General features: G+C 40.9%; 2 protein-coding genes and 1 long non-coding RNA gene across 4 annotated transcripts in view; 1 reads left to right on the forward strand and 2 right to left on the reverse strand.

The window, feature by feature from the left end:
- On the reverse strand, positions 1 to 18,635 carry SAXO5 (stabilizer of axonemal microtubules 5). 2 transcript variants are annotated; one of them, XM_034437572.3, is made up of 8 exons: positions 18,580 to 18,635; positions 16,534 to 16,637; positions 15,528 to 15,622; positions 13,150 to 13,262; positions 6,039 to 6,151; positions 5,332 to 5,521; positions 2,434 to 2,531; positions 1 to 246 (listed from the first exon to the last, which is right to left on the reverse strand). In XM_034437572.3, exons 1-8 carry the CDS (start codon positions 18,611 to 18,613, stop codon positions 64 to 66), a joined length of 930 nt encoding a protein of 309 aa, XP_034293463.2. In that variant the 5' UTR covers positions 18,614 to 18,635; the 3' UTR covers positions 1 to 63. The 2 variants fall into 2 exon arrangements, with proteins under 2 accessions (XP_034293463.2, XP_034293461.2); XM_034437570.3 differs by lacking the exon at positions 18,580 to 18,635 and adding an exon at positions 17,338 to 18,145.
- Positions 3,497 to 27,082, forward strand: LOC148116353 (uncharacterized). Its single transcript, XR_015734376.1, has 2 exons — positions 3,497 to 3,628; positions 23,866 to 27,082. It is a non-coding gene; the product is annotated as an uncharacterized LOC148116353 (long non-coding RNA).
- IL12RB1 (interleukin 12 receptor subunit beta 1) overlaps positions 24,996 to 27,091 on the reverse strand; it is a 29,130-nt gene continuing 27,034 nt past the window's right edge. The window contains exon 15 of the mRNA XM_034437569.2: positions 24,996 to 25,877. Within this exon, the coding sequence (XP_034293460.2) occupies positions 25,428 to 25,877 (450 nt within the window). The 3' untranslated portion in view covers positions 24,996 to 25,427. The remainder of the gene's footprint in view (positions 25,878 to 27,091) is intronic.

Below are 27,091 nucleotides of genomic sequence, written 5' to 3' on the forward strand. Positions count from 1 at the left end.
TAGATTACTAGATAAATGGGACCTGATTTATTCATTCAAACATCTCAGTTACAGAGACATTTTTCAAGAACCAAGCTTCTTTCTGGGTTGATACTTGACCATCGTGCCAAGGGGAACATTGCTCCCTTGGAAGTCTGCCGTCGCGAGTGTGATTGGTCCACTGTACTTGTTTGTGTAGGCATCTCTCTGTTCAGTGCTGAACCAACGTTTCCCCTTCCATGGGTGGACAAAATGGGAATATTTAATCTGGAAAGGCAGAAAGGTCAAAGAATAAATCTTTTACAATATAGTTTTATTGTCATTGGTCATTCAAATCCTGCCCTCCTTGTGATATTTGCAGCATACAGGATGGGCAGGACAATTTAGAAATGGTAAGATCCTGTGAGAAATTAGTACAATAATTATGAACAATACAATGATGCTGAAAATAGGTGCAAATATATTTATTTATTTACTTATCTATATACTATTCTGGCTGAAATCACCAAGGTAACTCTAGGCAGTTTAAATTTATTTTATTTTATTTTATTTATATATTAGAATTTGTCAAACAAAAACGAGAACAAGTATTGGAGCATTGAGACCGACCCTTGGGTTCAAGAATAAAAGAATAAAAATACAATGACAGGGATGCTATCCACATTAGTACACTTATGCACGCCCCCTCTACTGGGATTAAAACAATAACAAAACAGTAAAGTTTACTTTACCACTTACTGGGGAGGATATCCAACTCAAAAGGATTAAACCATAAAAATAAACTATTAGGAAGATGATTCACCACAGCCTACTCCAGGGCTGCTGAAAACAAAGTTTTCACAGCTTTTTGAATGCCCAACAGAGTTTGTGCCATGTGGATTTCAGAGGCAGACTCCGTTCCAGGGAAGGCATTCCTCCTAAACTCCACAAGATCAGACCATACATAGTGCTTTACAGCTCAGTCCCCCAAACCCTCCCAATCTTGACTCCATAGCAGAGTTGGTGTCCACCAGCCGGAACGTGAATGCATAACTGAGTCCAATTTTTTTGTAAGCCACCCAGAGTCAATAAGAGTGAGTGGGTGGCCATATAACTTTACTAAATAAAATAAAAAAATAAAATTAGAAAGCTAGCAAGTGAAACAGCCTCTTGAACTGAGAAGATATCCAAGAAGCAAAACAGGATAGAGCCATGATGGTGAACCTATGGCAAGCGTGCCAGAGGTGGCACTTAGAGCCTGCTCTGCTGCCGTCACCCCAGGTCAGATCTCCATGGCGTTTCTTTCGTGAGCTGTTTCCCTGCAAACGACGAAACAGAAGCTCAGGAAAGAAAAAGATCTTACTTCTTGCCGTGCTGCTGGTGTTGGGATGCCCCGCCTCCTGCCAACCAGCTGTTCACGCATGTCCGCACATGTGCATATCGACATATGTCTGTGCATGCGCACGTTCACACATATCCATGCATGCATGTGTTCGTGCATGTCCACACATGGGCATGTTCGCACGTTTGTGTGCACCTATCAGTTTGGGTGTGTGCGCGCACATGCAGTTTGGGCACTTGATGTCTAAAAGGTTTGCCATCACTGGGATAGAGGGTCCAATAGATCACAGAGGAGAGGAAAATTAAAATACCCTCCCCCCAAGCTGGTTAATAGGAAAGGAGATTGTTCTTTCGGTAGTTTGGGCCTAGGTTAATATCCAATTAATATTTCTTCAATGGGAATTCTTGCTTAAAAGCGAGCTCCTGATCACGCTGTCTGAAATATCCAACAGAGCTAGCAAGAGAAGGGAAGGGAAGGGAGGCAGAGAAAGAAGAGCTGGCTAGTTTTGAATTCGGAGACTGAGATACAAGTTGAAAAGATGGAGAGGGGAAAAGGATGCTACTAAAGATGGTCTTCAGAAGATCTATTATCCTGTAGAAGAGGGATCTGCAAACTCAGGAACTTTTAAGACTTGTAGACTTCAACTCCCAGAATTCTTCAATGGCTGTCAGAGGAATTTTGGGAGTTGAAGTCCACAAATCTTAAAAGTTGCCATATTTGGAGACCCCCTGCTGTAGATGGGACCAGTTGCTATCACATAACTAGAGTAGTTAGTCAACTCTGGTTGGTCTCAAAAAGCTAGGCAGCATCCAACCTGGTTAGTATTTGGATAGAGGTCTTACAAGAATTCAGAACAGTAGAATAGACTAGGAAGTAAAAAAAAAACCCAAAAATACCCTTCTGTACTATTGCCAAAAATCCTACACTGATGTGTAGGTGGAATCATCAGATCTAATGTGTGATTTGAAGGGAACTTTATCTTTTTTCACCAGGAATACTTAGAGGAAGTACAGTATCAATGAGAAAGGGTGTTTTTTTCCTCTGACATGGCCCAGCTGACAATGCCAAGCGTGTGGGAGAGATATCACATGCTTCAGTAGGGCATTCAAGACAATAAGAAGAACCTTCCTAACCTTTTGCAGGTCTTCTTCTGTCAGCTGATACTTCCTCCCTTGGTGAGGAACAAGCATATCTTGAGTTGTAGTGGTGTTGAAGGTGGGCACTCCAGGCCCTGAATGAAAAACAGAATAACAGAGTAACCGTTGGAAGGGGCCTTGGAGGTCTTCTAGTCCAGTCCCCTGCTCAAGCAGGAGACCCTATACCATTCCAGAGAAGTGGTTGCCTAGTCTCTTAGAAAACAGAATATTTAAGAATCAAACATTGCTTTCCCTCCTACAAAAAGTCAGAAAGATTACATAAGAGTTACGTCAAGATACATCTCGAATGGAACAAAAAAAAGGGTGAAAATTATCTCCTCTCAGAACAAACTGTCACATTCACACACATAAACTGACTTACAGTTCATTGCCCAAGCAACTAAGGAACACATGAAGCCACGAAAAATACAGGTTAAAAATAGCTGAATTTAATCTGTTGAATGAATGCAGTCACTAGGTTTGTAACTGACCTGATTAAGTGCATTATGTAAGCATACTTACTGATTATTTTTCTAATTGGGGGAATCTCATGAATTCTTCTCCTACAATAATTCCAAACCACAGCTATATATAAGGATACCTAGGTCATTATCATGATTTCATGATAAACATCACCTTTATCTTTTTCATATGGAAATATTAGGGGCATATAATTTCCTGTTAATTTTTTCCTTTCCCTCCCCTAAGAACATTTGTTTCTCATAGGATTGTGAGCCATGGTGGCACAGTGGTTAGAATGCAGTACTGCAGGCTGCTTCTGCTGACTGCCAGCAGTTCGGCAGTTTGAGTCTCACCAGCTCAAGGTTGACTCAGCCTTCTATCCTTCCGAGTTCTGTAAAATGAGGATGCAGTTTGTTTGGGGCAATATGCTGATTCTGTAAACTGTTTAGAGAGGGCTGTAAAAGCACTATGAAGCGATATATATATATATAAGACTAAGTGCTATTGCTATTATCTGTTTATTTCAATATGATATCTCCAATGGCATCTTTTGTCAGAGGTGAGAATGAACAATATAGTTTTATTCTATCTAATAAACATTCTTTTGGCAGGGCTCCTGAGGTTGGAGGGCAGAGTGCTGGTGAAAGTGGATACAGGAGATACTTTAGAATATAGAATCATAAGGCTGGAAGGGATCTTAGAGGTCTTCTAGTCTAACCCACTGTTCAAGGTAGGAGATTTTATACCATCCCAATCAAGCTATTCCATTGTTTAATTGTTCTCATGGTCAGAAAATACCTCCTTATTTCTAAGTTAGATCTCTCTTTAACAAGTTTCTACCCTGACTTCCTGTCCTGCCCTCTGGTGTTTTGGAAAATAAGTCTGTTTCCTCTTCTCTATGGCAGCCCGTCAAGTACTGGAAGACAACTCTGTAACTTCATCATTTCATAAATGTAGAACTAAATGGAGTGCCCTCTCATTTTTTCAAAGGGAAGTCTGGCAACCAATTTCTTTGCTGGCGATTTCTATGTACTGTATACAGGTAGTCCTCCATTTACTACAACTGAGCCCCAAATTTGTGTTGCTAAGCAAGACAGTTGTTTTGTCCCATTTTATGGCCTTTCTTGCCACAATTGTTAAGTGAATCACTGCAGTTGTTACGTTAGCAACACAATTGCTAAGTGAATCCAGCTTCCCCATTGTCTTTGCTTGTCAGAAGGTTGCAAAAGGTGATCACATGACCCCGGGACACTGTGACCGTCATAAATATGAACCAGTTGTCAAGCATCAGAGTTTTGATCACATGGCCAGGGGAATGCTGCAAGGGTCGTAATTGTGAAAAACGATCATAAATCACTTTTTTTGCTGTTGTAACTTCTGCCACCAATCAAACTTTCTCTTTTAACTAGGTGAAAACCGTGGGAACCTTTAGAGTCAGTTTAATGTCAGGGTTCCAAGTAATAGATCCATAGCAAGCAAAGCTCCAAGGAAGAGAGATTCCTCAAGGAATAGCTTTATTGGAAATGTCATTGGCACATATCTGGTGAAAACCGATATGCGTTCCCACGGTTTTCACCTAGTTAAAAGAGAAAGTTTTCCCACAACCCCAAACAATCAGTCACATGGCCCAATCAAGTCACTGTCTGGTCATCTGGTGACCTCACTTCTCCTTCCACGGTCCAGGTGTGGGAATGACCTTGGTTCTCAAGAGAAAATATTTTGTTTTGGCTACACCAGGGGTGTCAAACTCAAGGCCCAGGGGCCGAATCTGGCCCACGGGGTGCTTAAATCTGGCCCACAGGGCTGGCCTGGAAATAGCAAAGGACAGGCTTGTGGTGCCCCGTTTTGGCTGACACAGTGTTGCAGGAGGCCGTCCAGGTCGAAAATCGGGTGCGGGGGGCACGCATGGCAATCCCCCCATGCCCCCATTTTGTACAGCAGGGTGCTGCAGAAGGCATCTGTCCTGTCTCTCTCCCCCCCCCCACTGGCCCACGGAGAACTACAATGCTGATCCAGCCCTTGAAGAAATCCAGTTTGACACCCCTGAGCTACACAAACCCCTCTATCTTAATCCTCCCTCCCTATCCCTCAACTCCAGTGTGGTGGCACTGAAGCTTCAATATGGCTTTGGTCAGGTCAGCTTCAGGGTTGACAGCAGTGGTGGGTTACCTCCATTTTGGACCAGTTCGCAAGAACTGGTAGTAAAACCGGCAGGAGGCCCATCCACCTCCCCGGATGTCGTCATCAGCGATCTGTGCATGTGCAGAAGTAAGGCACATGCACGTGAGCAAAGCGATCCCATTGCAAACCGGTAGTAAAGGTAAGTAGAACCCACCCCTGGTTGACAGGTTGTAAGTCGAGGACTACCGGTGTGTGAATGAGAACCCTGTAAGACTTAGCTCATGATCCCACCTGAAATAAATAGGACTGTACCTTCATAGTTGAGGAAAATGTGGCTATCAGTTGAAGTTTTGTTTTTGGAATCCAATTTGTGTATTTCAGGAGGTGGCTGATAGTCAGAATGATGGATACTTTGAAACAATGGCAACAACTGTTTATCTCCCAAGCACAGCTTTGTTGGTGGTTGAGTCCGTGGCCGGGTCACAAAGTCCTTAGCGTTTGGCTGAGTGGAGAGAAGACATGAATACTTTTATGTGTCCTGAATCTTTCCCTGTTCAGCTTCATTCAATAATCCTGAATTTAAAAGCACATTAAGAAAACTATTTTCTTCTCTTCCTTTTCTTAACATTGCAGATGTCATAGTAAAAATGTGAAATTCATTGCTATATGATTTACTGTTCAGATAGCTTTTAAGTCTGACCCAGATGGCTTTCTTTAGGCTCTTAACTTATACATCTCTTTTCCTTGACAGCAGCTGAGGATAGGAAATAGCCTAGAAATATAAAATTATAAAATAAAATATAAAATTATAAAATAAAAACAGCAAATAGCAAATAGCTAGAGCAGTGTTTTTCAACTGTGGCAATTTGAAAATGTGTGGACTTCAGTTCCTAGAATTCCTCAGACAGCATTGCTGACTGGGGAATTCTGGGAGTTGAAGTCCACACATCATTGAAATCCACAGCTAGACTAAGTTACACCCTAGGTTAAATTCTTAACAATGAGAAGCTGGGTATTACCGCTTTGTAGTAAAATTGGTTGTTGGTTATACCGGTGCATTTTCTCTTCTCATTGTGATCTCCTAGGAGAACAAACGACTCATTCTTTTTGGAGTTAGAATAGGATGGAGGGCCTGGAAAAACCACAAAGACAGAGAATAGATGGAGACTTAATCAGAACTGTGGTTCAGTCCTGGGATTTTTAGTGCCAGAGGAGTAAAAAATGTAAAAGGTAAATGGTATATGGTGAGCAGGCCAGGATCCAAATTCTGTTGATCCCCATCTCACCTCTTCCACACACATCTAAGAGTGTGGTGGTGCAGTGGACTAAAGTGCTGTTAAGTAGCACTTAGCTGCCAGCTGCCTGCAATTACTGCAAGTTCAAATCTCACCAGGCTCAAGATTGACTCAGCCTTCCATCCTTCCAAGGTAGGTAAAATGAGGACCCGGATTGTGGGGGGCAATAAGCTGACTTTGTATAAAAAAAGAACACCGCTTAGGGTAAGGTGACCAGACATCCCGCTTTTGGCAGGACAGTCCCGATTTTTAGCAATTTGTCCCGGATCCTGCGGCGTTTAAAAAAAGTCCCGATTTTTCATTCTGCCTCCTGAGTCCCGACTGCCTCCTGAGTCCCAGCTGATGGCTAGAGGGAAAAAAACTGTTTAAACTCTTGCCGCGGGGCTTCAAAGGGCCGCCCTACAGGTGATCAGTGTTAAAAGAAAACAAATGAGTAGACCGATGCCTGCAAAAATAGAAAAAACAGCTTCCGCATAGGTTAATTAGCACAAGTTGATTAGCTCGGCTTCCCCACTCTCAGCTGATTTGCTCTCAGCTGTTTTGCGCAGGGCTCTGTTCTGTTGCTAGCTGCAAAGAGTTCCTGGAGCAGATTTTTTTTCCCCTAGCTATGCTGAAAAAGGAAACTGAAAGTAAAGAAGAGTCTTTGCTGCAACGTGACAAAATGAGGCAGAGAGAGATTTCTTTTTCTTTTTCCTCACCAAAAAAGGTAGGTGCAAAACTGCAAACAATGGGAAATTTAGGGCAAAAGAGGAGAGTTCAAGATTTTAAAACACAAAAGAAAAAAAGCTCTATTTAACTAGGGAATTGTAATAATTGAGATACTATTAATTGTATATTGTGTTGAAAGCAGAAATGGTTAAGTTGTGGTTTGGAGGAATATATGGGGGAAATTATTTGGTTTATTATTATTGGTAAATATAATTAATTGATTTCTAAGAAATTGGATTGCATGGAAATAATTGGAATATTCATGTTCATATTAATATACAAAAAAGATAGTTATATAACTAATTGATTTATATTAAAATATTGAATTTGTATTAAACAACTGTATTACATAATTACATAATTAACCAATGTGAGGATGGATATAAAAATAGATGACAATGCGAAGGGGTATAATATAGAATAGAAGGGAAAAATTGAATTTGATTAAGATTAGAGATGAGAATGAAGGGTAATATTGTTTTTTTTTAAAAAATAGATGAGGAATAAATATGGCAAAAAAGAAATATAGAAATTGTAAATTTAATTGAAATGACTAAACACTGTTTAAATTTGTGAACCGGCCAAATACTCTGTTCAAAGAAAATACATTGTATGTTTGTATGTGTGTTTCTAATTATTGTTATTTATTCATATTTGTTCTCTTTTATTCTTTAAAGTTTAACAATTCATTCTTTATCTTAATATCTTTATATTTGTTTGGGGTTGGCTTTCTTTCCTTTCATCTTTTTTATTGTACAGCAATCTTTCTCCTCAAACCTACCACCTCTCTTTTCTTTCCTTCTTACTTTCTCTTCCCCTCACCCTCTTCTTCTCCTCCCTACTTCCTCTTCCTTTCTCCTTCTCCTCCTCTCTTCCTCCCTCTCTTACCCTCACTCCTACTCTAATTTCCCTTCCCTTCCTTCATCCCTCTCTATTGCTGTATCCTTTTATGCATATGGACTACTCAGAGGGCTGAAAAAGTTATTTTTGACTGGTCCTCACACTTTTGACCAGTCCTCGAACTTACGACTGTCCTCACATTTTACATTTTTGCCCTATCTTGTCATCATGGTGAAGAGAAGCAGTTGTGAAATGAGTGACATGGTTGTTAAGAATGCTGCACGAGCATAAATGTGAGGATGTTCATAAGTGTGAGGACCAGTCAAAAGTGCGAGGACCTGTCAGAAATGACTTTTTTCAGCCTTCTGGTTAGTCCTTTTGTGCATATGGACTACTCAGAGGGCTGAAAAAGTTATTTTTGACTGGTCCTCGCACTTTTGACCAGACCTCGAACTTACGACTGTCCTCACATTTTACGTTTTTTGCCCTATCTTATCACCATGGTGAAGAGAAGCAGTTGTGAAATGAGTGACATGGTTGTTAAGAATGCTGCACGGGCATAAATGTGAGGATGGTCATAAGTGTGAGGACCAGTCAAAAGTGTGAGGACCTGTCAGAAATGACCTTTTTCAGCCCTCTGAGTAGTCCCTATGCACATAGCCATGGCCACCCGGTCACATGACCAGCTAGCCACGCCCACCCAGTCACATGACCTCCAAGCCACTCCCACAAAATAAGCCACGCCCACAATGGTGTCCCTCTTTACCAATGTTAAAATCTGGCCACCTTAGCTTAGGGGGGGCCAAAAGCCCTACTAAGCAGATATATACAAAAGTATGACGGCTATTGCTTAACGCATTGTAAGCTGCCCTGAGTCTCCGGAGAAGGGCGGCATATAAATCGAACCAATAAATAAATAAATAAATAAATAAATAAATAAATAAATAAATAAATAAATAAATAAATAAATAAATAAATAAATAAATCTTTCAGATGCACTCATCCCATACCTCACTCAAGTGTGTACATAGAGAGTGGGAGTCAAAAAGTCAAGCTATTTTTTTACCTGCAGAATTTTGATCACACATTGTGACCACCTTCCTGACATTTTTGACCCTTCCGCAGACTCCCCTGATCCCATTCATGCCCACACTTTTACTGTATGTGGATGAAAAAATGTAGTACAGGTAGTCCTCAATGTATGACAACAATAGAGCCCCAAATTTCCGTTGCTAAGCAAGACAGTTATTAAGCAGCATCCTCACAGTCACATGATCAAAATCCAGACACTTGCCATGTATGACCCACGGTTGCAGCATGTGATTGCCCTTTGCCATTTGCGGTCAAGTGATCGCCATTTGCAATCTTCCCAGCTGGCTTCTGACAAGCAAAGTCAATGGGGGAAGCTGGATTCGCTTAACAACTGCATGATTCACTTAACAACTGCAGTGATTTGTTCAACAGATGTGGCAAAAAAAAAAAGATTGCAAAATGGGGTGCGACTCATTTAACCGCTTTAATTAGCAATGGGAATTCTGGTCGAATTGTGGTCGTAAATCGAGGACTATCTGTATTTACTTCACAACCATCTCTTGCCTATTTCCTCTGGGTGCCCAGATTTTTTAAAAAACCAAAGTAATATCACAAACAAAGTAGGGAGATGGGGAAATTGACCAGGGGAAGCATTGGCTCCAGCAGTCCATTTCTAATACACAAGGAGCCATGGAAATAATGAGCAGTGGAGCAGAAAGAAACGTACATCTTTTAGGGGACAGCTCCTTTCTTCATACAGAAACTCCCTCCTCTGAGTACTTGGCTCCAGGTACAATCATTCAGGAGATTTGTCAAGGCCTTCACAGATCAAGGGAAGAGGAGGAGGCCTCCAAGGTTCCATTCAAACTATGGACTAGAACCGTGATGGCGAACCTATGGCATGTGTGCCACAGGTGGCACACGTAATCATATCGATGGGCACATGAGCTCAGCATGCATGTGCCGGCCAGCTGATTTTCGGGCCTTCTGGGCCCACTAGAAGTAGGGAAACAGGTTGTTTCCTGTCTCCGGAAGCAAGAAACAGGGGGTGGTGGGGAAGGCCCATTTTTCTCTCTCCCCAGGCTCCAGAGCCTTTCTAGGAGCTTGAGGAGGGCAAAAACAGCCTTTCCCACCCCCCTGGAGGCCCTCCAGAGGCCAGAAACAGCCCATTTCCCAACTTCCAGTGGGACCAGAAGGCCCGTTTTTTGCTCCTAGAAAGGCTCTGGAGCCTGGGGAGAGAGAAAAATGGGCCTTCTGGGCCCACCATGCCATCGTGTGCCAGGAGTGGGGGGGGGTCGCATGCGCGGGGGCAGGGCACATAGAATTATGAATGTGGGCATGCGTGTGTGCAACCCCCCCTTTCTGCCCCCTCCTGGCACACGATGGCAAAAGGTTAGCCATCACTGGACTAAAAGTTTCCCATCCTCCTCTAGTAGTTTCGAATTAAGAATAATATCTCTAAGCATAGAGAGAGTGAATTCCTGTCTCTTGCCCTTAAGGCGATCTTTTGCACATTGAACAGATGTGCTGTTGAAAATGGAATCAATTGAGGAGTCCCTGGTGCTCTCTGAGCTTGGTTGTTTTCTTGTATAGTGGTACCTTGGTACTCAACCTCTTTGATACTTATCTGATTTGGTACTCAACACATTTTTACGCAACAATTTTGTCCCAGGACTCATTGTTTGTTTCGTACTCAATACACAAGCCAAAACTTGTCTATGTTGGCTGCCTTATAACTCATTACATTATTCCAATTGTTTGGTACTCATCATTTTTGGTATTCATTGTGCCTCCCAGAACAAATTAATGATGAGTACCGAGATACCACTGTAAATATTTCATTATCTAAACTAGATAACATCAACAGTGCTAGTTACAAGCACTGATGATGTTACCTAGTTAGGGTAATGAAACGCCTGCAAAAAAACAAGCAAACTCAAAGAGCACCAAGGACCCCTCATTTCAATCCTGAGCTACAAATATTCTCCTTTATGGAAACAACTCTTTGACCTTATGAACCTGTTTTGACAACTGGCATAAGTGATGACAGAGAGATTTTGGTAAAGTTCCCATCTCATCTTACTGAAATGAGTGAAATGATCTCATCTTAGCGAAATGAGTCTCTGTATTTAAAAAGAAAAAGGAACTTTCTGTCTTCCTTTCTCTCTTGTTCTTCCTTCTTTTCTAGATGCCCTTGAAGCAGAAGTAAGATATTTCTATCCTTATGTGTATATTAAGAAATTTACCCTGTTTTCCTGAAAATAAGACTCAACCGGAAAATAAGCCCTAGCATGATTTGTCAGGATGCTTGTAATATAAGCCGTACCCCCAAAATAAACCCCAGTTAAGATTGTCAGCCAAATAGACGCATTTAGTACTGTATTTCCCCGAAAATAAGACCTGACCAAAAGAACAAGCCCTAATGCGTGTTTTGGAACAAAAAATAATATAAGACCTGGTCTTATTTTTGGGGAAACACAGTATAAGAATCTAGTAGCACTTTTTTTTTTAACTTCCAGGTGATTCTCTGCTCATTTAGCAACCATTCAAAATTACAATGGTGCTGAAAAAAGTTAGGCCTGATCATCGCACTTACAACCATCACAGTGTCCTTACATGATCAAATTCAGGCACTTGGCAACCACCATGTAATTATTTTATTTATTTATTTATTTATTTTTCAAATTTCTATACCGCCCTTCTCCTTTTGGACTCAGGGCGGTGAACAGCCAAAATAAAACATTTGTACACAAAAGTTAAAATAGGTTTAAAATAATTAAATAAGGTTTGGCCCATAATTTAAAACATATCAATTAAAATCAATATCAAAATTTTTAAAAAAAACCATAAAATCAGGACAGCCTGGCTAACTGAAAAAAATAGGTTTTAAGGGCCTGACGAAAGGTCCAGAGGTCTGGGATCACTCGTATCTCTGGGGGTAGATTGTTCCAGAGGGTAGGTGCTACCACAGAGAAGGCTCTCCCCCTGGGGGTCACCAGCTGACATTGCCTGGCCGACGGCACCCTGAGGAGGCCCTCTCTGTGGGAGAGAACTGGCCGGTGGGAGGCAATTGGTGGCAGAAGGCGGTCTCGTAAGTACCCTGGCCCTAAGCCATGGAGCGCTTTAAAGGTGATCACCAACACCTTGAAACGCACCCGGAAGTCCACCGGGAGCCAATGCAGTTCGCGCAGGAGAGGAGTCACATGTCGCTCCCATAATCCCCCACCATATTATGGTGGCAGCCTCACAGGGTCACATTATCATTATTTGTGACCTTCCCAGATAGTTTCTTTTCCAATAAGAAAGGTCAGTGGGAGAAGCTGGATTCATGTAACAACTGCATGATTCGCTGGATGACTGCAGGAAAAAGGTAATAAAATTGGGATATCAGTCACAACAACTGCCTCACTTAGCAATGGAAATTCTGGTCCCAATTGTGATCATAAGTCAAGGACTACTTGTACAAGGTTTATAAAAGGCATAAGCTTTCATAAACTTCATCCAGATGCAGAGAATGTCTTATGTATGATTTCAATTACATCTAATGTTCCTTTTCCATCAAATGTCACAAATGTTCTTTTAGCATTCATTAATAGCTGGGCAAAGACCATGCTTTGCATTCAAGATTTATATATGTCATCCATCCACCCACCCACATGTATGAACATACGCACAGATACTTTGTCTCTCTCTCTCTCTGTGTAATGGTACATTGTGCTGCTCAGTATTACAGGCAGTTCTCGACTTACAACAGCTCGTTTAGTGACTATTCAAAGCTATAACAGCATTGAAAAAGTGACTTATGACCGTTTTCACATTTACGACCATTGCAACATCTCTAGGATCACATCATCAAATTTTGGACGCTTGACAAATGACTCGTATTTATGACGGGTGCACTATCCTGTGGTCACATGATCACCATTTACGACCTTCTGACAAGAAAATCAAGCCAGATTCACTTAACAACTATTACTAACTTAAAAACTGCAATGATTCACTTAACAATTATGGCAAAAAAGGCTGCTCACTTAACAACTGTCTGTTGCTTAGCAACAGAAATGTTGGGCTCAGTTGTGCCCATAAGTTGAGGACTACCTATAATTCACTTATCCTATTACAGGGGTTCTGCTGAATTTGGATCTCTAATATATACATTGTGCAGGGTATATATTATTGGGCATGTTGCATATTTAACAGAGTTGGAGACACTGCCTGAGTTGTTGTAATCTTGGTTCCCTCTCTATCACCATACCAGGTTGCTGCCATAAGTATGATTCAGACATGATAGTAGAAAACCTGTGTTGCCCATCTCCAGGCTGAACGTTTGAATGGTGAACCATTGCTGAGGCAATATGTGGGTCATAGCTGTGGGAGAAAATTTGAATTACTAGTGATTAAAAATAATGAACTTAATACTTTATTAGATTTCTAAGGCTGCAAATCAAAGAAAATTCAAGATGGTACACAAAAATTGAAATCATATGAAGAGTGCAGTCATCAAATCACACGATAGACAAAGTTTACACAAAGCTGGAGTGTCACAAATGGCTATTAAGCATTGAATAGGGCAGTGATTCTCCACCTTGGCAACTTTAAGATGTTACTGTTGGCTGAGGAATTCTGGGATCTGAAGTCCCCACATCTTAAAGTTGCCACAGTTGAGAAATACTAGACTAAGGGATGAATGTTTCTACAGAAAACTGTTCCCCCTCAATCTATCATAATGACACAACGACAAAATGTACACATACAGTACAAATTAGTTCAACTATAACTTCAATTGTTGTTGTTATTAGTCGCGAAGTTGTGTCCGACCCATCGTGACCCCATAGACAATGTTCCTCCAGGCATTCCTGTCCTCTACCATCCCCCGGAGTCCATTTAAGCTCACACCAGCTGCTTCAGTGACTCCATCTAGTCACCTCATTCTCTGTCGACCCCTTCTTCTTTTGCCCTCAATGCTTCCCAGAATTAGGCTCTTCTCCAGTGAGTCCTTCCTCTCATTAGGTGGCCAAAGTATTTGAGTTTCATCTTCAGGATCTGGCCTTCTAAAGAGCAGTCAGTCCTCTAGAACTGACTGATTTGATCGCCTTGCAGTCCAAGGGACTTGCAGGAGTCTTTTCCAGCACCATAGTTCAAAGGCCTCAAATTCTTTGGCGCTCAGCCTTCTTTATGGTCCAGTTTCACAGCCAACTTTCATAACTTCAATAGCATTCTCCAAATATATACTATACATTATTTTCCAAAAGGAACTAATTAGAGAACCAGACTTCGTTAAAATCCTTAACCTTGTTTCGATATAAAACAGGCTTTAACAAATTAAGAACAACAGTTCCAGTTAATTTTGCTGGCAGGGAATTTTATATAATGCAGTCCCAATGCATTTGAGGATTGGGGAAAGCTGGTATAATCTTAGTCAACAACTACAGCAAAGTCTTATAATTGTATAAATTTTAAAAGGCCAAATCTCAGGAGATGCTAGGATCTATAAAAACAGATGATGATGATGATAATGATGATGTTGTGATAATGATGATTTAATTACCAGTAGGTGGCACCATCTAGCTGACCTTGCCTAAGCTAGGAGACTACAGTAACCAGACTATAGTAAATATCTGGAAGCCAAAGGCTATATTTCAGATTTCAGACTTTAGGCCAGATATAGATATATGCAACCCACAACACACACGCCAGAAAAAGGCAATGATATTGTAAATCATATTGTTTAAGATTCATTACATCCATGTAAATCCCCAGTAGTCAAGCTTGAGTCAAAAATAATTTTACTTTCTAATTTTTCAAATGAACTTTTTTAAAACCAGAGAGGACAGGTAGCAGCATTAAAAGGGTGATAATATCATTGAGAGTCACGCTGATAAACCTTGTTGCATGTCATCTTGGAAGCCTAGTATTAGAAAGATAAACTATACAGATAGTCCTCAATTTACAGCAGTTTGTTTAGTGACTGCTCAAAATTATAACAAACTGAAAAAAGTGACTTATGGCCATTTTTCAGACTTATGACCATTGCAGCATCCCCATGGTCACCTGATAAAATTTCAGGTGCTTGGCAACTGAGTCATAGTTATGACAGTTGCAGTGTCCCGGGGGTGTCATGTGATCAACTTTTATGACCATCTGACACGCAAAGACAATGTGGAAGCCGGATTCACTTAACAACTGGGTTACTAACCTAACAATTGCAGTGATTCACTTAACAAATGTGGCCAACACAGTCAAAAAAATGGGGCAAAACTCATTTAACATCTGTCTCAAGTAGCAACCGAAATTTTGGGCTCAATTGTAGTCATAAATCGAGGACTACTTGTAAACATTTTAAGCAATTGAAAGAAAATCATGAGTATAACCAAAGGACATCCAGGTATGTTTCTTAAAAGATTGGTTAATGTGGAAAGGAGTTTGTAATTCTAGGAGGCTTGAGATGCAGTATATTAGCATGACGCACAAGAGACTATAGCAGCGTTTCTCAACCTTGGTAGCTTGAAGATGGCTGGGGGATTCTGGGAGTTGAAGTCCAGACATCTTCAAGCTTCCAAGGATGAGAAACACTGGACTATAGCCTTCTCCATTCCAGCCATCCCTTTCTGAGGCAAGTGTTGCATTGCTTACCGTTGACCTTCAGGTTCCTGGACAGTATATGCACGCTTCTGCTCACTCACTGCCTGGGAGTATCGAGGGTCACCCAAAACTATAGATACCACATTCTGAAATAGGAAAATGCATGAAGTGACCCAATGCTGCAAGTAATGTCTTTCCATCTTGTATTGTGGCGCCATTAGCAGAAGGTGCTTTTAAAATGGTAGGCACAATTGTGTGGAATGAATCCACCGATGGCTGTGATGTGGGTGACATTTCTCATCTTAGAAACAGTCTACCTCTGATTAAAGCTGGATTACCGCTTCCACATTTCCCTAGAAATATTCAGTTAATCACTGTCAGAAGAGAAATGCTCAGTTAGATGGCCCACTAAATATTCACCAAGGTTTTCCTTATGTTGGGATGAATCTGCCAGTAGCTATTAGCCATGTTAGCTGACCTGTATCTCCGTGGGTAGAAATGGTCTCCCTATAATAACAGCATCTTGGATTTTGCATGTAAAGATCTAGTTGTATTATATCTACAGTTGGGAGATCAAAAATGTTCCTCCATCTTGCTTAGGAACAGTTAATCCGGAACATTTTTCAGCTCCTGTTGATTTTCTATCAGTGCTCAGGTAAAAAAAATTGTCATTAATTTTTTGATATTAAAAATGCAATCTCATCCAATTCTGTTTAATGCAAGTCCATCCCCCACTTCCTTTGTGCAGGCCATCTTGTTCATCTATATTTCTCAGGATCTGTTACAGCTAATTCCTCTTCCCTCTACTACATAATGAGACCATCTTTGCCTCATCTTTTTGTTGGCTATATTCCGTTTGATTATTCGTGGAGCAGATTTGTCTAATTTAGCTGCATTTTCCTCCTCCTCCTCCTCCTCCTCCTCCTCCTCCTCCTCCTCCTCCTCCTCCTCCTCCTGATGTGAGAATGAATACTTTGTACATCCCCTCCCTTAGCTAAGCCTAAATTGGTAGCTAGGAAATACAGATCAGAGGCCAAGTAACCCGAGACACTCTTACCTCAGTGCAGCACTTGATTGGAGGTGCCCATTCACCTGTGAACTGTGATTGGTAAGACGTGTTGAAATAGTTATGATCATCACCTCTCAGGGTTAAACCACCTCCTGCCAAAGAAAATCGGAAAATCCATCATGGTGGATCAATCAGAATAGCTATCTAACTTGTCCTGTCCTGTATGAATGTTTGTGTGAGAGGGATATAAATTAAACTTCAGCAAGTAAAGTCTTCTTTGAATGTTGTTGGGTCACTTACCATATGCTAAAATCCATCTAGTCATTCAACCATCCAACCGTACAACCAACCCACCAGCAATAGCTTCACAATCTGTCTGGAAGAGGAAAGCTTCTGCCTATTTACAGAGATTGAACTCCAGCACTGTTTTTTTGCACATCACTGCTCCATCTAGCTTAATATTATTTATTTTGCTTGGCAGCAGCTCTTCCAAACTTGGCTGAGAATATGTTAATTGCAGAAACTAACTGATGAACTTGAGATCACCTGCATGCCAAAGAGATGCTACAGCTCGGAGGTTGAACTTTGCCTGCCCATTTTATCTATTTTATGCACTCTGCATACATCAGTGGCACTTGGCTGGTAGCCCTGGTCAAAAGATTCAGTCTAGGCCCACTGCAGAAATGTGGAAACACTCTTTAAGTATTTAGAAAATTAAAAGCAATGCCCAAAGACTGTCCAGGTACAGTTCTAGACAAATGTCACCATTGGGATATGTCTTCGTGGACATAAATTGCCTTAGTGAGCCACTGTTTAGAAGGTTTGAACTTGCTGTAGGTTTGGCAAACGCACCCAGGTGTTGGCTTGGAGCCCTGACTGCAGGTACCACCCCTTGGTAGGCTGGGTAGGACTGCTGGTAAAGGGTCTCTGGTAGGGGTTCCTTCTCTTTGTCCCCACTGGGAAAACTGTCGTCCCACTTGTCTACACGGTTGGGAGTGGTATGCGGGAGGCTAGGAGGATAAGAATAGCTTTCTCGGGTAATAGAAGTGAGGATGCTGTGGCGGGGATCTGCATGCATTTGGAAGTTGGATACAGGTATTTTAATAGCAGATTTCATTTCCAAAGGCCAGGTCGGATAAGAAAGGTATGATTCTGAGCAAGTGTCCCAGGCATCGCCCATTTCTTGGTTTAGGACATCAGCACATTTTGGAGGCAGAATGGGTTGTCGCTGATAGGAGCCCCATCTAGGAGGATAGTCTATACGATAAGGGGAGATTACTGTGCTACCCTCAGGCCTCTGGTCAAAGCCCAGTTTGAAATGGGAAGCCCTCAGGAAGGATTCAGAGGCCAGAGGAGCTTGGACTTTCTCAAAGGAAGTGGAGGGCATTCTGCAACCTGCAGTTAGGTAGCAACTGGGAGAAGATTAGCCAAATTCACAGGAGGAAAGATAAAACTGGAGCCAAAAAATCTCTATTTTTGGCAAGGAGGCCTATCACTTCTGGATTTTAAGTAAAAGCTATACATATCTCTTCAAAAAGGGGATGTGTAGAAGAAAAACAGCCTTCTTCCAGAAATGTGTGTGTGGTTTAAAGGGCAATAAGGAACCATGAATTCAATATTTGCAATCTCTCGTATGCTGCTTGAGTCAATCAAATACACCTTTGTTTTCTGATGAGTTCTGACATTCCAGAATGGAACACAGCTTACGGCATCACAGAAGAGAGAATTCATCCCAACTTGATGAAGTTTCTCATGATAGGTTATCCCCCTCTGGTGAGTGGAGAGTCAAATGGTCACTAGGGGGCTCTCTCGGACAGCCCATGAACCACCAAACTGGGCGCTCAGGACTGCCAGGCCCCTAAGAATAAAATAAACAACAGGACAACTCATGATTCAGACAAACAAAAGCCTTGTGTGGGACTGGAGAAGAGATGGAGCCAATGATGCAGGTCCCAAGCTGTGCTGGGTTAGAGGGAGGCCTGATGGGAGCTGCCACTCTCCTGTAACCAGACGTATTGTGAGATCCAGGATCCGCTCTGATTTTTGTTTTGCTAAATCAACAAGAAGCCTTGTGATTCTGTTTTGGAAACAAACCTGTTTTATCATTGCAATCGGCTCTCCATTTCATCTGCTACAGATTAGCTTTGAGGTCACAATGCAGTTTGTCACTAATAATGTAACCCATATTTCAATCAAGATGGACATTCCATTGCCTACATCAGTGTTTCCCAATCTTGACATCTTTATGTGTGGACTTCAGCTCCCAGAATTCCCATGACTGGCTGGGGAATTCTGGGAGTTGAAGTCCACACATCATAAAATTGCCACGGTTGAGCTGGCCAAACTGCTAAAATCTAGCATGGTGGTGGTGGCGTGTGTAGATGTAGATGTGAGAGAGAAGAAGGGTGGGGGAGAAAAGGGAAGTAGACTTTTGTCAAAATTACTGTATGTTTTATTGGTTATCTGATCATTTCTCAGTGAATTACAGGCTTTGTTCTCCCCACATTGCTTCCAGATGTTTACATCTGTTAAATGCTTATTTATTTCTTCCCTGTACAATTTCTGAGAATCAGCTTTAGTGAAACATCTATGTACAGGTAATTTTTGACTTACAATCATTCATTTAGTGATGATTTGAAGTTACAAAGGCATTGAAAAAAGTGACTTAAAACCATTTTTCATACTTACGACTGTTGCAGCATCTCCATGGACACGTGATCAAAATTGGATGCTTGGTAACTATTTCATATTTATGACAGTTGCAATGTTCTGGGGTCATATGATCACCTTTTGCGATCTTCTAACAAAGTCAATGGGAAAGCCAGATTCATTTAACATTTAACAATTATTTATTTATTTATTTATTTATTTATTTATTTATTTATTTATTTATTTATTAAATTTATATAGTAATTTATATGTTACTAACTTAACAACAGCTGTGATTCATTAATAACTGTGGGACGAAAAGCTGTAAAATGGGGCAAAACTCAGTTTATTTATTTATTTATTTATTGGTTCGATTTATATGCCGCCCTTTTTCGGAGACTCAGGGTGGCTTACAATGCATTAAGCAATAGCCTTCATACTTTTGTATATACCTGCTTAGTAGGGCTTTCGCCCCCCTCCTCCCAAGCAGTGTTCTTTTTTATACAAAGTCAGCTTATTGCCCCCACAAACCGGGTCCTCATTTTACCTACCTCGAAAGGATGGAAGGCTGAGTCAACCTTGAGTCTGGTGAGATTTGAACTCGCAGTAATTGCAGGCAGCTGGTGTTTAACAACTGTCTTGCTTAGCAACAGAAATTTTGGGCTCAATTGTGGTTGTAAATCAAGGACTATCTGTAGGAGGACAGGATATTTGGTTTTTTTAAACTCTATTGACAGATTAGAAATAAGATGGAAGTTACTGTATACAGAATTCTACAAACAGCCATTCAAAGTAAGGATATTATTTGCTGTGTTTACAAACTCTACAATACCAAACTGTGCATTAGGGGATTTTTTTAAAGCTTAAAACTGTTGTGAAAGTTTAGTTTTATCTTCTGGGATTACAATTTTCAGAGTTCCACAAATGCTGCAACCAACAACTATTCTAACTAAAGAATTCTGGGAGCTGAACCGGTACAGAGAGCATTAGGGTAGAATAGCAATAGCACTTAGACTTGCATACTGCTTCACAGTGCTTTTACAGCCCTCTCTAAGCAGTTTACAGAGTCAGCCTATTTCCCCCAACAATCTGGGTCCTCATTTTACCCACCTCGGAAGGATGGAAGGCTGAGTCAACCTTGAGCCTGGTGAGATTCAATCTGCCAAACTGCTGGCAGCCGGTGATCAGCAGAAGTAGCCTGCAATACAGCACTCTAACCACTGTGCCACTGAGGCTCATCAGAAAAACTGATTTATGACTTAATTCTTCTTGCAAAGCCAGCCAATTGTTGTTTATTCAATAAAGTAATGAATTACACAATTTATTTCTGTGAGCACAACCTAGGTATTGAATTTATGATTGACATTGTGCTTTTTATACCAAAGTAGTAAAAAAAACCTACGTCAGAACACATATCTGGACACAGGGATACTATTCATTTGCCAAAGACCCTCAAGAACTATCTTTCATAGCCTCCAGAAGGTTAACAATAAAAGGGTGTGTTGAATTATTCTAGAGGTGATATAAAGAAGATAATAAATTAATTCTGAAGATGCATCACCTTTAATAGAATCAAGAAAGATTCTGAGTGCAGCATGTTTTATTAAATACTCTTTCTTGAAAATGGACAAAGTCATAAGGGGAAAAAAAGTAGGAAATTAAAATACTGAATTCAACAGTACAAGAAGGAGGGGCCTCTCCTGAAAGAATATAATTTTAGAACACTAAATATTTCTGAAGATAGAACCCTTGCAGTCTCCATACAATTATCTAATTTGATTTCTCCTCCTCCTCATTCTTCATATCATCCTATCTGAAATGGCCTTCAACATTAAAAAATAAATTGGCAATAGAGAGCTTTGCAAAAATTTAAGAAATTGATTACATGCTAGAAATGGGCTCTAACATTGACATCCATTAAAAAAATTAACAGAGTATCAGTGATTCATGGACCCAGTAGAAAGACATCTTGTAATAACAAAATCTTTTACAGGTAGTCCTCAACTTACAACAGTTTGTTTAGTAACCATTCAAAGTTACAACGGCCCTGAAAAAAAGTGACCTATGACCAGTTTTCACACTTAGGACTGTTGTAGCATCCCCATGGTCATGTGATCAAAATTCAGACACTTGGGAATTGAGTCATATTTATGAAGGTTGCAGTGTCCCGGGGTTATGTGATTTCCTTTTGCAACCTTCTGACAAGCAAAGTCGATGGGGAGGTCAGATTCACTTAACAACAGTTTGACTTATTTAACAACTACAGTGATTCACTTAACAACTGTGGCAAGAAAGGTCGTAAAATGAGGCAAACTCACTTAACAAATGTTTCACTTAGCAACAGAAATGTTGGGTTTAATTGTGGTCGTAAATCGAGGACTGCCTGTATTAACTGCTGCTGCTGAACCTGCTAATCCCTGCTGTAAACTTTTACAATGAAAAAATGTAAACCTCTGATGATACAGAGTACATGTGTGCTGTTCCTGTTTTTAATACTGTTTACCTATTATGACTCCTAAAAATATACTTCAAAATAATCTTAAACACTGTAAATATCAAAAAGTATAATTGGTTCTGCTTTCCACACTCCAAGGGATTTAGTATACTTTGTCAGGGAAACAGTTCTGAATAAAGCTGGATTTTATAGTTTCAGAACGGAGGGAAAGAATAACCATTGCTGCTGTTGGAAGAATCCTAGCCATATCCTGAAATTAGCTCGGAGGCTAAATTAAATGTGTAATAGAAAGGCCAACTCTGTCATTAAGCTGACTGAAGTAGTAATTTTGGGCAGCAGACCAGAAAGAGCAATGGATTGGGACAATTCTTTCAGAAGTAGTTTCTTAAGCAGCCATTTTACAGCCCACCTTCTTTGTAAGAACTTAGAGCACCATCTATAATATGCCATTCTCCACTTGATCCTCTCAAAAAGACTGTAAGATAGATGATTGAGAAAGAATTGCATATTTGACCATGTACCCTCCCAACTAAAGCCCATCACACCAGCTTCTATCTATTCTAAACCATGTTGCTTATCTTCTGAGTCAGCCTTCCATAAGCATTATTTTAAGAGGGTTTGTGGTAGAACTACCGCCTACCAGCCATCTGGAGGGTGATTGACAGGGTAATGGGACAATTCACCACGGCCAACTCACTGCAGCCAACTCACCATGGCCAACTCACTGCAGCCAACTCACCATGGCCAACTCGCTGCAGCCAACTCATCATGGCCAACTCACCGTTGGATAAGTCGCCATGGCCAATTCCCCACAGAATAACTCGCTGCGAGACAATTTAACAATTCTATTTAATCATTTAAAATAAATAAAAATTATTTTAATTTTTGCCATTCACATTTCATTCTGTCCCTCCTTTTGCATCCTTTCAATGATTCTATTCCACCATTTCTTAGATATTATTTAACTCTTGTCCCGCAGCGAGCTGTTTTGTGGCGAGATGGCCATGACAAGTTGTCCTGCAGTGAGTTGGCCATGGAAAGTGGACTGTGGCAAGTTGGCCATGGTGAGTTGGCCATGGCGAATTGTTATAGACCTGACTGGCAGTGCAGTTGCCATTAGAGAAATGGACTAGAATGAGCAGCAGAGATACCAAAATCTCCTCCTGCATCACAGGGCAGCCTCCTCTCAACTCACATAAAGGGACTTCTTGGCCTACTTCAGTTAAATATCTGCAGCTCATTCCAGCATTCAAAAGACTTAATTACAACCAAGCCTTGTGGCTTGAGCCTTAGCTATTCATTTCCCCCTTCATTTACTTCTTTGCTGACAAAAGAGTTTGGGAGATTTGACAAACTTGCCTACAGTATTTTGTGCCCTTGAGCTGACATAAGAAACATATTGCTACTACATCCACTTTAGCTCCCTAAAGACTATTTGACCATGAAGAGTCACCTTGCATAGAAAATTTAAAAGCTCTATTGGTCAAGGAGCAGATAAATGGACATATATGGCAATGCTGTAATCCTTACATGTAAATATATGTTAAGATATTTAAATTTAGTAGCGGGGGACAGTGGGGTTTGAACAATGAGTCAGAACACCAAGTTGTAACTGATTGGTTGGAGAGAACTGGCTCCTGCATGAGGCAATCTAAACTGTGATTGGTTGCTGTGGGTGTAAAGGGGGAGCCTCCTTGTTTCCCGCCTTTTTTTCCCCTCTGTGTGCTCTGTAATTTACCTCCTGATGTTCCTGCTGTATTGATTTACCTGATGATGTTCCTCTTTGCCTAGTTTGCTGTATACATAGATGTAAAATATATTTAGTTTTTCACATAATATATTTTTTAGAATAACAGAGTTGGAAGGGACCTTGGAGGTCTTCTAGTCCAACCCCCTGCTTAGGGAGGAAAGCCTACACCACTTCAGACAAATGGTTATCCAACATCTTAAAAATTTCCAGTGTTGGAGCATTCACAACATCTGGAGTCAAGTTGTTCCACTGATTAATTGTTCTAACTGTCAGGAAATTTCTCCTTAGTTCTAAGTTGCTTCTCTCCCTGATTAGTTTCCACCTATTGCCCTTGTCCTGCTTTGGAGAATAGCTTGACTCCCTCTTCTTTGTGGTAGCCCCTGAGATATTGGAGCACTGCTATCATGTCTCCCCTAGTCCTTCTTTTCATTAAACTAGACATACTCAGTTCCTGCAACCGTTCTTCATATGTTTTAGCCTCCAGTCCTCTAATCATCTTTGTTGCTCTTCTCTGCACTCTTTCTAGAGTCTCAACGTCTTTTTTACATCGTGGCGACCAAAACTGAATGCAGTACTCCAAGTTATATGAAACTACAAGTTTGTGTCAGCGTCTCTGACTCCATTTGGACACCAGCTGTGTAATTCCCTGTGTCAGACCTGCCCCAGTTGGGCTCTCAGGAAAGCAAGACTCTTGAATCCATTGAGTTGAATCAAAAGAACGTTTACTGAGAGTCACTGGATACAATAAAGTCAGGCAGAATCTGAAGTCCCCGTGTAAAGCACAAAGTAATTCTTTCGATTTCCCAATCCCAACCCCCCAGACCAGTCCAGCGGCATGCCGAGAAGATGTTTTGAGAACTCTGAGGTGCTCAAGGGTAGTGAGGTGAACTAGGCAGATAATAGTTCACACTCAGGGTCTGATGACCTTGGAACCTGGCGAAAACCGGCTGGGAAGAAGTCCGTCCCATCTCTGAAGACAGTCCCCCTCCCTAATTCCCAAGCGAACTGCAGAAGCAGAAAAATCTCAAGCATGCTCATCCACTTCCCTCCCCTCCCTGCAGCATAGTGACAGGACACCAGAGCAATGGTGGATCTGACACCCCGACAATGTAGGAATGAAACTGTGCATTAACTGTAGAGCTTGGAAGAGGGACAAGTGACGATCAGTAGAAGGCAAGGACTTTCTGTATGTTATGGGTTCATGATGTTTCTTCACTAGCAGTTTCTACAGAAATAGTTCTGCAGAGTTTAAAAGACCAGGAATGTGTGATTTCTTTTGAAATCTCAGGACTACACTCAATTTTCAAGTCATGTGTGAAGGATTGCGTTTGAGAAATTTTCTGGGACAAACAAACTTAAACCAAACCAAACAAACAAAGACAAACAAACAAACAAAAATTAAGAGCTGTTGTGGCACAGTGGTTAAAATGCAGTACTACAGGCTACTTCTGCTGGCCTCCCCCTGCCAGCAGTTTGGCAGTTTGAGCATCACCTTCCATCCTTTTGAGGTTGGTAAAATGAGGACCCAGATTGTTGGGGGCAATATGCTGACTCTGTAAACCGCTTAGAGAGGGCTGTAAAGCACTGTGTAGGAGTATGTAAGTCTGCTATATTGCTATTGCTATTAAATTCAGTCAAACCAATTTGAAATTCAAATACAATTAAAGGGTTACTCCATTTTTATCATATAACGTAACATGTACAATTTAGTGGCAGCTTTAAAATGAACTCCATAGGACGCATCATGTGAGGGAGGGGGGGCTCATGTTCTGCCCCCGTGATGGATAGTTTTTCTCAGCCTTGTGGCCCAGAATGTTAGAAAAAAAGTCTGATGTTAAATACTGAATCCAGTGAAATCTATCAATTGAAGCTATCTCTGCCACATGTTCCACTACTGTCAGCTTTCCGACTAGCAATAACTGTCCAAGATCTCAGGTAAAGAAAACTATGCAGCACTACTTCTAGACAATCCAACAAATATCTTCTTGAAAATTACACTGTGCCTCTGGGCTATGGTGTCTTTCCTCAGAGAGTGGTTTCTTTTTTTCGATTTGCTGTCTGCAAGATAGTAAGTTGTTTTCTAGAAGCTCAAAAACAGTTCTGGGTTGAAGTACCATCACTGCATGGAATGTCAAAGCCTTCACCTACATTCTTAATCACCACCAGTTTATCAAACAGTTTGAAGGAGAGTGGAACTTGGGACATACATATGCCATTTTGGTCTCCAGCTTCAGTATTGTTCAGTAAGAGATGGGGACCATCCCCAGTCCTTTCTTCATGAGAGACACCTACAAAATCTTCAGATTCTTCCACAGGACTCAGAAATCTTTGCCCCTTATATTCAGAAAATAGGATTTCATCAGAGACCACCTCGTCCTCCTTGGGAGAATTTTCCTCTTCTGTACCTTTGACAAATCCCAACAAGTCCATTGTTGTATCAGTAACTGGCTCCTCTTTGTCAGATGAAGGCTCTACAACTAATGGTTGCATGGAGTTGTTGGCTTCCATTGGTTCCATAAAATCCAACTTTACCTGGGCCTGAAAAACATTAAGCAAATGTCTGTCTGGGGTTGGAGTCATCCCAAACTATTGTTTGTTTAATCATAGTTTATTGGATCAATGACAATTGGGAGGGCTTGCACCCTGGGGCAAGACAAATGATTTACAAGCTACAGTAGATATGTTTACCCAAACCAATGTGCCAAAAAATGAATATATCATTAAGCATAATGTGGGAGACTAGGATCTGCAGATCTCTATTAAGATGCTTTAAGATGAGTGGTGGTGAGGTCTTAAGGAACCATGTTTTTACCAAATTAGGATGTTTACCCATTTTATCCAGTATTGTGTGCTCTGATTGGCAATTCTGATCTAATTTGGCCATCTGGAAATGCTAGCAGAGGTTAAGTCCTCTTTCTAACTTAATTGGGAGGAAACCTGCACTATGAAATTGTGCACTGCTGTATATTAGTGCTGGCTGAGAAATTCTGGGAGTTGAAGTCTACACATCTTCAAGTTGCAAGGTTGAGAAACACTGATCTACAGTGTACAAGAGTATAGCACGAGTCTAGGCCAAAGAGATACTCTTGCAAGACAAAAAGATCCTAAAAGAAAGATTCATCCTACAGATCCAAAGTGCTGTAATGTCAACCATTTGACAATTGTGCTTTTGGTATATTCAAAAAAATGTCCTTCTCCCATATTACAGCTAGTCCTCAACTTACGACAACAATTGAGCCCAAAATTTATGTTGCTAAGTGAGAAATTTGTTAAGTGAGTTTTGCCCCATTTATGACTTTTCTTGCCACGTTTGTTAAGTGAATCACTGCAGTTGTTAAATTAGTAACACGGTTGTTAAGTGAATCTGGCTTCCCCATTGACTTTGCTTGTCAGAAGTTTGTAAAAGGGGATCATATGACCTTGGGACACTGCAACTGTCATAAATATGGATCACTTGTCAAGCATCCAAGTGTAAATCACATGATCATGGGGATGCTGCAATGGTCACAAGTATGAATAATTGTTACAAGTCCCTTATTTCAGTGCCGTTGTAACTTTGAACAATCACTAAACAAACTGTTGCAAGTCGAGATCATACTGTTCTGTGAACTTCAGAAGTACCTTTTCTTAGCTTCTCTGTCTCAAATACAGAGGTCTCCAGCGATCAAGAGATGATCTGCTACTTCTATCTCCTACTGATAAAACATGCAGAAATCCTCATTCAATAAATGAAGAAATCAAAATACCATGAT

The sequence above is a fragment of the Pantherophis guttatus genome, chromosome 1, assembly GCF_059756535.1.
Source record: "Pantherophis guttatus breed Tessera chromosome 1, ASM5975653v1, whole genome shotgun sequence".
Lineage (NCBI taxonomy): Eukaryota > Metazoa > Chordata > Lepidosauria > Squamata > Colubridae > Pantherophis > Pantherophis guttatus.

What these genes read in the sequence shown, in the direction of transcription:
- SAXO5 (XM_034437570.3), bottom strand. Translation starts at nt 17,872, where the DNA reads ATGCCCTCCACTTCCTTTGAGAAAGTCCAAGCTCCTCTGGCCTCTGAA. An exon ending in ATACTTATGGCAGCAACCTG is followed by an intron (nt 6,152 to 13,149) that starts GTATGGTGATAG and finishes TGGTTTTTCCAG; the next exon opens with GCCCTCCATCCTATTCTAAC. An exon ending in CAGAAGAAGACCTGCAAAAG is followed by an intron (nt 247 to 2,433) that starts GTTAGGAAGGTT and finishes CTGCCTTTCCAG; the next exon opens with ATTAAATATTCCCATTTTGT.